Source organism: Rhincodon typus, unplaced genomic scaffold (assembly GCF_021869965.1).
Source record: "Rhincodon typus isolate 14 unplaced genomic scaffold, sRhiTyp1.1 hic_rhity00000817, whole genome shotgun sequence".
Classification (NCBI taxonomy): Eukaryota; Metazoa; Chordata; class Chondrichthyes; order Orectolobiformes; family Rhincodontidae; genus Rhincodon; species Rhincodon typus.
The window spans coordinates 20,268-31,661 of record NW_025966455.1 but is presented as its reverse complement, the minus strand read 5'-3'; the positions used below and the strand labels follow the sequence as shown (position 1 = coordinate 31,661).

Here is an 11,394-nt window from a genome sequence, read left to right as displayed (position 1 = left end):
TATCCATGCCCCTCATGATTTTATAAGCCTCTATAAGGTCACCCCTCTGCCTCTGATGTTTCAGGGAAAATAGCCCCAGCCTGTTCAGCCCCTCCCTGTAACTCCAGTACTCTAAACCCTGCAACATCGTTGTAAATCTTTTCGGCACCTTTCAAGTTTCACAACATTATTCCAAGAGCAGGAAGACCAGAATTGGACTCAGTATTCCAAAAGTGGCCTAATCAATGTCCTGTACAGCCGCAACATGACCCTCCCAACTCCCATACTCAATGCACTGACCAATAAAGGCACATTGAAGCTCACTGCCAAGGATGTGCAGTGGTATTGTCGTACAGACAAGCTGCAACTTGCACTTGAATCAAAAAACAGGCAGCAACAACTCAATTTGCGCGAAACTAATCAACCCAAAAAACTAAACTGTGAATCAAAACGGCAGGCACCTCGCTCCAAACTAGCACGCAGTGCAGGAACAAAATTCCCCATGAAGGGAACATCACTGCAGGAATGAACCAGACAAACAGCAGCAACTCAAACACATCTTTGAAAGACTTGAACATTTTAGAGGTAATGGATAAAATGCATTTGCAGAGACTGATGAAAGTGGGACTGACGAGATTATTGGATTTCTCAATGAATGATCGTATCTTTTGCACTACATATATTGGGTAAGGACTCGTAAGCACATGAATAAATTGGTTATTTTTGTTGTGGAATAGGGGATGTTGGAAGCAAAGCAATTTGTGCACGGTGTCCGAGTTGGCTTGCCATAGCCATGTGACCTCTTTCTCATCAGTGAGCCTTTGTGGGCAATGGCAGACTTTAAGACACATAAAATACATTGTTTGAAACAGCCATGTTGTTACCTCTTCAGATGTGTGTTATTCTGCAATGAATCTCTCAGATTTTAACAATCACATTAGTGGTTCAGGCTAACATCTATTGGATATCTAACACTATCAGCTACCTACTCCAATGCGGACCTTTAATCTGCTTACAATTTCTGGATTTTCTATGTTTGTCAGGCTAATGTGGAGCAGCATTATTTTGAGGTTTGTGACAAGAATGAAGCTGTTTCCAGGGAGATGTGCACAAACCTGCTGAAGAGCCTGTCCTCTGAGATCGAACAGAAAATACGAGAGGGAGTTTATGCTCGTCCTGGAGGGTATCAACAATATCAAGAAGATTGTGAGAAGTTAATTCAGAAATTCCACACCACTCCTGGAAAGGGGAATAAGGTAAATAATAATCACCCATTTGGCTCTGTTTTCTGATCAGGGGAATCTATTACAATTTTAGACTAGCTGAACCCCTCCCATTACCGTCAACATACAATAACGAGAAAGACAGAGTGCCTTTCTCAGCATTAAAACAGTGTTAACATTAACATTAAATCCCCTAACTCAATGGAAAAACAGGTCAACATCTCAATGGTCAATCAGTCAGCTTCCCATCTCCAACAGCTCAACTTCTCACTGATAAATTATTGTGAAATTCTACCCATATTAGTCTTGCATCCTCCCAGAATTTAATTGTATTTTAAATCCCACAGGCTGAAGATGCCTTGAGCTTATTCATGAAAAGCAAAACTTCAGAAGCTGATTCTGTGCTACAGGCCGACAAGATTCTCACAGACCAGGCGAGAGAGTTGGCAGGTAAATAAGTCATAGTAACTTTCTTTTGGAAGGAATCAGAGGTGTATACAAAGTAATTTACTGTGACAAAAATGGAAATTGCTGGAAAAGCTCAGGAGGTCTGGCAGCATCTGTGGAGGGAGTCAGAGTTAACGTTTCAGGGTTGAGTGACCCTTCCTTAGTTTTCAGCTCCAAAACGTTAATCTGATTCTTTCTACACATGCTGCCAGACCTGCTGAGCCCTTCCAGCAATTTCTATTTTCGTCTCTGATTTACACCATCTGCAGTTCATTCGGTTTTTATTTTGCAGTTTACTGTGAGTTTTGTTTTGTAAAGTTAACCTAAGTTTCATGAACAGTCTGTTCAGCAATGTTATGACATACCTCGGGTGCGATTTGAACCTGGGCCTCCTGGTCCAGGATTGGGACACTAGCAATGTGCTACACAAGAGAGAAATGGCAAGGCAGTAGGGGGTAGAGAAATATGTAGCCCCACGAATCAGAGATTATCAATCACTGAAGTGACAACAGGGCCATCACAGTCTGAGAAGGTACACAACATATGTCTATAAGAAAAAGGAGAATTTATAGCTGGGGGATCACTGTTTAAATAGCAGGTATCGCCCACAAAAGACTGAGATAAGGAGGAGGTTTTACAATCAGAGACCCAAGTGTCTTTTCTCAAATGGTGGTGGAAACAGAGTCTTTGAATACTTTTTAGACAGAGATAGGTAGGATCTTGATAACTATTGAGGGTTCACAGAATTCGGAGTAATCTGGTCAGCTATGATCTAACCGAGTGGGGAAGCAGGCTCAAGGGGCTGAATGGCCACTCCTGGTCCTGTTTCTTGTCTATGGACATTCAGAGAAGAAGATCATTTGACCTATTGTAGCCCAGGCCGGCTCTTTGAAATATCTTACTAATTTCATCAAATCCCCAATCACTCACCCACCTCGTCCCTCTCTTTCCCTTCCCACCCTGAGAACGAGTACCTGCCCTGTGGAATTGGACTCCAGCATCCATTCAGCTAGACTTTATATAAAATCTCTGACCTCTAGTTACTGACACACTTGCTGGAAGGAACAGCTTATTCCTAATATTCTATCAAAACCCCTCAGAATTATAAATACAGGATCAGATGGGATTATCTTGGTATCCTTACAGCTTGCTGCAGCACGTAAACATGTTGGAACATGATACACACTCAATTGCTCAATGTCACTGTGCCTTTTCAAAACAAAACAGTGGCTCAGTGGTTAGCACTGCTGCCTTGCAGTGCCAGGGACCTGGGTTCGATTCTGGCATTGGTCAACTGTCTGCGTGAATTTCGTCTGGATGCTCTGTTTCCTCCTGCAGTCCAAAGATGTGCAAGTTAGGTAGATTGCTAAATTACCCATAGTGTTGGGATGTGTAGGTTGGCTGAATTAGCTATGGGAAATGCAGGTTTAGAGGGATGGGCCTGGGTGGGATGCTCTTCAAAGGGTCAGTGTGGACTTGTTGGCCTGAATGGCCTGTTTCCACACTGTGGGATTCTTTGGACATCTCCCATTATTCCCTTAGGAGGAAGATACCACATTTTTACTTTATTTGGTGTATCAAATTAAATATGGCAGTCAATTCTGACAATTTAGAATTTATGAATGAGTGTGTGTGCCAATGATCATGTCTGCCTATGTGCAATGTGTATGTGGAAATATGTGCTTCTACCTCTGTGTGTGTGTGTGTGTGTGTGTGTGTGTGTGTGTGTGCGCGCGCGCACACATACATATGTCTTAACACAGATGTGTGAGGTGCTGCACTTTGGGAGATCAAATATTAAGGAAAGTATATAGTTAATGCAGCGATGTACAGCGGGATCTTGCAGTTCAAGTCCAAAGCCACACAAGTAGATAGGTTGATAAAGAAGGCATATGGCATGCTTGCCTTTATTGATCGGGGAATTGAGTACAAGAGTCAGGAAGTCACGTTGCAGCTTTATAAGACTTTGATTAGGCTGCACTTATGAGTATTGCATTCAGTTCTGGCTGCTACATTACAGGAAGGATGTGAAGGCTTTGCAGAGGGTGCAGAAGGGGTTTACCAGGATGCTGTTTGGATTAGAGGGTATGAGCTATAAGGAGAGCCTATAAAAACTCAGGTTATTTTCTCTGGAGCAGTGGAGGCTGAGGGAAGATTTGAAAGAAGTCTATAAAATTATGAGATGCATGGTTGATCATCAGAATCTTTTTCCCAGAGTTGTAATGTCTAAAACTAGGGGACATGCATTTAAGATGAGAGGGGGAAAGTTCAAAGGAGATGTGAAGGTCAAGTTTTTTATACAGAGTGGTAGGAGTGAGGAACCTGCTACTGGGGTGGTGGTGGAAGCAAATACGATAGGGGCACTTAAGAGATTTTTAAATAGGCACATGAATGTGCAAGGAATGGAGGGATCTGGACCAAGTGCAGGCAGAAGGGATTAGTTTCATTGGGCATCATGTTTCATGCAACATTGCTTGTTCCTGCTTTTTTTTTCCTTTATTCTTTAATGGGATGAGGGCGTTGCCAGCTAGACAGCATTCATTACCCATCCCTAATTGCCCAGAGGGCAGTTCATAATCAACCACATTGCTGTGGGTCTGGAGTCACATGTAGGCCAGACCAGGTAAGGATGGCAGTTTCCTTCCCTAAAGGGCATTAGTGAACCAGATGGGTTTTTCCTGACAATCTGGGTTCTAGCACTGGATTCTGATCATTAGATTCTTAATTCAAGATTTTTTTTATTGAATTCAAATTCCACCATCTGCCATGGCAGGATTCGAACCCAGGTCCCCAGAACATTATCTGGGTCTCTGGATTAACAGTCCAGCAATAATACCACCAGGCCATCGCCTCCCCCTTGTGCTGTACTGTGTTCTATATGCATGTGTATACGTATGTACGCATGTATGTATGTCTATATGTGTGTTAACATGTGTCCATGTATACATATTTGTATATCTGTGCATATGTATGTCTGTTTGTTTTGAGGGTATACTTGTATGTCTGGATGAGTGCATCTATGCCTGCATGTGCATGTCTATATGTGTGTAAGCATGTGTGTGTATGTCAGTATGTGTATGTTTATATATATCTATGTATATCTGAATGTGTGGGCATGTCTAAGCATGTTTGGGTGTATCTATGTATTTGTGAGCATGTCGGTGTGTGTGTGTTACTGTGTGTGTGTCAATGAGAGCACATGCTTGCAAAATCATTGTAAAAATCACCGCTGACAATTTCCAGTTCTGCTTTTTGAAGCTGAGCGGCAGAGAGCAGCTGCAGTGGAACAAGAGGCTAAGGCTCATGAAGAAACAGCTAAGACCCTCGAGAAAATCAGGAATGATGAGAAGATGTTTTATGAAGAAAGTACCAAACACCTGAAGCTGAAGATGGAGGAAGAGAAACAGAACTTGCAGACAGAGCAGCAGGTAGCACTGGAAAGCAAACTGAAAGAGCAGAAGGAATTAATGGACAAACAGTTTGAAGCAAAAGCTGAGATGTTAGAGGGGCAGATTGAGACCCTGAAAAAGCAACAAGAATCTGCTCAATCCTACGTTAATTGGGAAAACATTGCTTCAGTAGCTAAAAGCATATTAGAAACTGCACTTAATGCTTATGTATCACATAAAACCATGAAGTTGTTGTCCAAGAAATAATCCTCCAATACATTACCCAACAGTGTTAGAACAGGTGCTCTTTTGCCACGTGACTTATTGGGATGTTTTAGCTTTCATTGCATAACTGATTGCATGCCCTTAATATAACCTGCAAATTTTAATTCTACTGCCATAATAAAGAAGCAAATTGAACATGGGCTGTTATTTCTTGAGGGACAGAATTGAAAGGGAGGGATATTTTGCTAAAACCTAACATTGGTTAGAGGCACAGCAGAGGATGCAGCTTAGTTTAACAAGGAGGATGACAGAAACGGGTAAATTCAGAGATTTGGAAGGAATTGAAAGGACAGCTCTTCTTCTTCAATGGAAGATGATGGCTGAGGAGGTGACTTAAGCTTGGTATGCGATTCTACCAGATATACCTCATGGAAGCAACCCATGCTGATGTTTACGCTCCTCCCGTCATCATCTCTCATCTAAATCTATCATGGTAACTGTGTATGTGCTTTTCCCCATATTACTGTCTCGCTTCTCCTTAAATGCGTCTATATGATTTAAGGTCCACGTTCTTCCCACTCTCAGGATAAAGAGATTTCCCTATTAGTAACCATAGTTATATTGGTGGCCTTTAGCTCTGCTCTTCCCCACAGAAGGAAACATTCCCCATCCAAACCTCTCATCATTTTAAAGGCCTCTATTAGGTCAGCCCCCAGTCTTCTTTTGTCAAGAGATAAGAGGCCCAGCCTGTTGTTCCCAGCCTGATCACGTTAGTCAGACATTCCTAGTATCCTCCTTGTAGATCTTCTCTGTAACCTCTGCAGTGCCACTACATTTTTTTTATAATATGCAGACTCCAGAACTGCACTCTGGACTATAAGGTTCAGCAACATTTTGCAGCTCGTCAAGGCTAACCATCAAGAAATAAAAACCTAGTCTTTAGCTAGCCTTACTTTCTAGCTTTGCTGACGTGTGTGGGAATTATTAAACTCCTAGATTCCTTTGTTCCTGCAATCCAATGAGACTCCATGAAATAGGTGCGCTCCCTATTATTCCAACCAAAATGCATTTATCTTGATCGAACATAATTTGCTAATTATTTGCACCTCTGCCAGTTTATTAATGTTTTCCTGTAAATTGTCACAGTTCTTCTCAGGATGGACTATTCTACAAACTGAGAATTTGTGTTTGTGACATGCTAAAGTCTGTATCCCTAAAGTGAATTGAAAACAACATGATGCATCCCAGCACTAGTCTTTGTGGAAATATTACTTCCCAGCTCCTGTCACTCCAACGAACTCGCTTCACTCCACTCTCCGCTTTCTGCAGTGAAACCAGTAAGGAATCCATTCTGCCCCTTATCCCGATCCATTCACTCCCACCTCATTCTATAATGGATGAACCTTTGAGGGCCTTTTGAAAATCCAGATAACTCCCACCCAATGTGTGTCCACTAACTGTTGCTTCGAGGTTGATCATGTTTGAACTTTCCTTTCAAAATCTATGCTGGCCATTCATAAATAATCAAACCAAATCGAATGGTTATTCTGTTCTTCACTTCAAGATGTTTTCTCTCCTTTTGTGAGGATTACATTATTTTTCCAAATGTCAAACTGACTGGTCTGTGAATCACCAGATATATTATGTCCCCTTCTTAAATACAAGAATTTTATGAGTTGACTACCAGTTGTCTGGCTTTACACCATTTTCTAATGAGTTATTAAAATAGGACGCCTTTACCAACTCCTTCCTAGATTCTTTTAAAATTACATGGGTGCTATTCAGATGGATGATCATTGTCATCCAGGGCGTGAAGGCTAAAATCTAGGCCAGTACCATGCTCTGTCGATTACTTGAAGAGTGCATTTGAGTATTCATTTCGAAGTAGTTTTGCTGTGGGAATGGGGGAGTGGGAAACATCATGTCAACATGTCAGCCTTAATCCAATAACATTGCCAGTGCCTTAATCTCCAGTTTACTTATTAATGGCAGCGTTAACCCCGGTATCCCCCTAAACATCTAGAATGAGCCTCAATGGAAGAAATACAGTGAGTTGTCCGGCCTCAAAAATGGGGGATCCTTCCTGACGATTGAGGTGTCTCAGGGCAACCCTGGTGCTTCTGTTTTATAATGTTTTGTGCAAAGAATACCTAGTGGAGCGAGTGCTGCAGTTATATGGTATGTAAAATTCACCGTAGACTAGTTTCAGGTGTGCTTGTCATATATTTTTGATTTGATTATCATCTGAGTGAATAAATCTTTGTAAACAGTGAAAGTAAGACACTGCTATAAACATTCATCGTTGCAAAACTAGTTTTGGAGATAACTGTTGTTGTGATTTTGAATGTGATTTTGCTTGTTTTCCTGGACAATTTCTGCAGTTTTCTTTCATTAGAATAAGAAACCCAAAGTTAAATTGATGAGGTCGTAAAGACGGTGGAAGATAGCCTAAGATTATAGGAAGATTTAGCGGGCTGGTCACATGGGCTGATCAGTGGGACATGGAAATCAATCCAGATAAGTGTGAGGTAATGCACTTGGGCAGGACAAACAAGTCAAAAGAGTACATAATGAACAGTAAGACCCTGGAAGCACTAAGGATCACAGCGACCTGGGTGTGTATGTACACTGGTCCTTTAAGGTATCAGAACCTTTAAGAGCACAGAGGTTATGCTGGAATTTATAAGATGTTGCTTAGGTCACAGCTGGATTTACAAGGATGTTGCTTCAGCTGGAGAGTTTCAGTATGGAGAGAGATTGGACAGACTGGGGTTGTTTTCCTTGGAGCAGAGGAGACTAGGGAAGTTGGGGGGGATGACTGACTTGCATAAAATTATGAGGGGCATAGAGGGAATCGGGGGGGGGGAGTGTGCATAGATTTCAGGTAAGGGGCAGGAAATTTAGAGGGGATGTGAGGAAAAGGACTAGTTCGGTTTAGAATATGCTAGTTGGCACGGACATGTTGAACCGAAAGGTCTGTTTCTGTGCTGTATTACTCTACAAAAGCTTTGTCACCCAGAGGGTGGTGGGAATCTGGAACTCCCAGCCTGTTAAAAAGTGCTAGAGGCAGAAACCCACATAACATTTAAGAACTATTTCGATGTGCATTTGTCATGCCAAGGATATTAGTGAAGTTCTGGAACATGAGATTAGAATAGTTAGGTTATTTTTGACCGGCACAAATTGAAGGGCTGAATGGCCTTTCTCTGTGCTGTAGACCTGTAAGACTTGAACATTTGGATAGGAGACCCCTGCATTTTTATTGACAGGTTGTTTTTTGGATATTATCAAGTTCTGCTGTAATTACTGTGTAAGTATGTTCAGTGAGTTGGAGGAGTGGGGCTCAAAGCTCAGTTCGACTCCAATTGACTCAGTGGCCAGGAATATTTTTATAGGAGGGTCGACAATGTCACTGGATGAGTAATGCAGAGGCCCAGGTGAATGCTTTGGAGACGCCGGTTCAAATCTCATTGCCCCAGTAGCTGTTGGAATGAGAAGCTAGTCCGACTGATGGTAACCATAGACTACTATGAATTATTGTAAAAAGCCACCTGGTTAGGGAGGGAAACTTGCCGTATTTACCCAGTCTGGGCATACACACGACTCCAGACCCACAGCCATGGGGTTGACTCTGAAATGTTTCGCCCATGCTATTCAGTTCAAGGGTAATTAGGGATGGGTAGCAAATACTGATCTTGCCAGTCACACACTCAACCCACGAAGGGACACGGAAGAAAGGGGTTCCAACGGAAAAGCCCACGAGTATAGCTCCCTCCCACTCTGCCCTGTGTTCCTGCAGCTTATCCATTCCACACAGAAACTGGGGAAGTCCAGGTCACCTACGGATATGATCTATTTGATGCTACTGACACAGCTCAAGAAACCGAGGTTTGATGCACAACTCTGCCCTCAGCAACGACCTCTCGTCATTGTTAGCTCCTGATTCAAATCAGTACAGATGTGTGACAAATCTCACAGTGAAAGCAGTCATACCAGGGCCGATAAAAGTCACCGACCGTCTTACCAGCCCATCGGGCTGCTCCGCCATTAGACAGAGAGAGAGAGAGAGGAGGGAGGGGTTTACCTGAAGGGGCTCCATGCCTCAGGCGAGGAGAAGAGATTGAGAAGGAGAGTTCTCCATGGTAACCTCACCCAGTGCAGGAACTGACCCCACGCTGTTGGCATCACAAAACCAGCCATTCAGTGAATTGAGCTAACCAGTCTCCCCGGGACTGAATATAATGTTGTTATATAAATAGGTAAAACAAAACGTGTAGTTAATGAGGCACGATGTATTTGTGATCCTTCCAAACAGTCAGCGTTTGTACTCTAAATTTCACAATGTTATAAGTTCTGCCTTTGCAACTGAAGTAATGTTGTGTTCGAAATATTTACCTGATTTGTCAGGAGCTTGCAAAGCTATGGTTGTATTTCTTCTTCCAAGTGACTCTGCTTGCCTGCTGTCTGTGGTGAGAAGCTCTTTTATCCGTGTGTACAGCTCTCCCAAACGCTGAAAACTTCCTGCTGCAGTTTCGATGGATCTAACTTTATTGTCATGCAAAACTTCTCTTTTAGTTAGTTCTGGTTTTGTTGCATTTACTCTTTGAATCCAAGGTTGAGAGTTTCCGTTAAGATCACAAAATAAAGCACTGAAAATGACGAGTCTCGATCATTTGCTTGTTTTATTTCTCGCAGGTTAATATTAATCTTCGTATTGCACCTTCCCCTTTCTGTTCATCTGTCCCACTTAGCCGATCCTGGAGCAATTTGAACCAAAACTGCGATCAGGTGAGGAATTCCACAGAATGGTGAAAAGTTGATTTTACACCAAGTCCAAGAGAGAGAAATGGCTCAGATGCATAAAATTCTGAGGGGCATAGGCCAGAGGCAACATTTTCCCCTGGTCGATGGATCAATGGCCTTGGGAGGCGTGGGTGGGAGGCATAGACTGAAAGTAAGGGGCAGAAGATTTAGAGGGGTTGTGAGGAAAAGCTGTTTCACCCAGAAGGTGGTGAGAATCTGCCAGTTCCTTGGCATCTGGGACACTTGCTTTTATCAATTGAGGCACAGATTCTAAGAGCAGAGAGGTTGTGTTGGAGCTGCACAGGGCTTTGATTAGGCCATAACTGGAGTGCTGTGTGTAGTTCTGGTCACCACACTACAGGAAGGATGTGTTTGCACTGAATTCACCAGGATGTTGCCTAGGTTGGAGGCTGAGGGGCGATCTTATTGAGGCTTATAAAATCCTGAGGGGCATGGATAGGGGAATAGCCAAGGTCTTTTCCCCAGGGTCAGGGAGTCCAAAACTAGAGGTGAGAGAAGAAAGATTTAAAAGGGACCTGAGGGGCAACTTTTTTCACGCAGAGGGTGGTGTGTTTATGGAATGAGCTGCCAGAGGAAATGGTGGAGGCTGGTACAATGACAACATTTAAAAGGCATCTGGATGGGTATATGAATAGGAAGGGTTTAGAGGGATATGGGCCAAATGCTGGAAAATGGGACTAGATTAATTTAGAACATCTGGTCAGCATGAACGAGTTGGACTGAAGAGTCTGTTTCTGCATTGTACAACTGTGTTGACTTCAGGAGTATGTTGCATTGAGAGGACATACACCCAGCATTGTATCCGCTCCTGTTAGTTACTGTCTGCATTATTCAAGTTAAAATGATTCCAGTGCTCATTGAGAGTGAGGAGACGCTGACAAGGAGGTTACAAACTGAGTCCTTTCTGTTTTAGTTCTACCTGCTTTGTGCTAGGTTGGTGTGCTGGACAAACAGAGTATTGAGGCTGTATAGTCCAACTGCAGGCCTCTCCAATGCATGGGTAATGCTTGCCATAAGTATACGCAGTCTCGGACAGATGCGAAGTAGAGGTTTGATGAATACCAACCTTGCCTTGCAGACAGATCTTCTGTGGGCGAGATCTGTTTCTCCAGTAGGTTCTTTGAAGCTGGCCTTTGGATCAAATTGTGAATGGGACTCTCTGCCAGATTGCCTTTACAATAACTTCTTTTGTAAAAACAAATGCAACTTTCAAATCGCAAAACACAAGAAAGTCAAAACTGCAAATTGGAAACAAAAAGAGGACTCGCCAGAAATAAGTGACAATTCGCTTGCAATCTCTCTAGCGT

General features: G+C 42.7%; 1 protein-coding gene across 1 annotated transcript in view; it reads left to right on the top strand.

Annotated features, from left to right (window-relative positions):
* The window catches only part of LOC125481080 (guanylate-binding protein 1-like), a gene marked incomplete at its 5' end in the record, with an annotated part of 17,686 nt that extends 12,228 nt beyond the window's left edge, over positions 1 to 5,458 (top strand). Inside the window, 3 exons of the mRNA XM_048592212.1 lie at positions 1,023 to 1,235; positions 1,550 to 1,652; positions 4,908 to 5,458. Of these exons, the coding sequence (XP_048448169.1) occupies positions 1,023 to 1,235; positions 1,550 to 1,652; positions 4,908 to 5,305 (714 nt within the window). The remainder of the gene's footprint in view (positions 1 to 1,022; positions 1,236 to 1,549; positions 1,653 to 4,907) is intronic.
* Between the last annotated feature and the right edge of the window lie 5,936 nt (positions 5,459 to 11,394).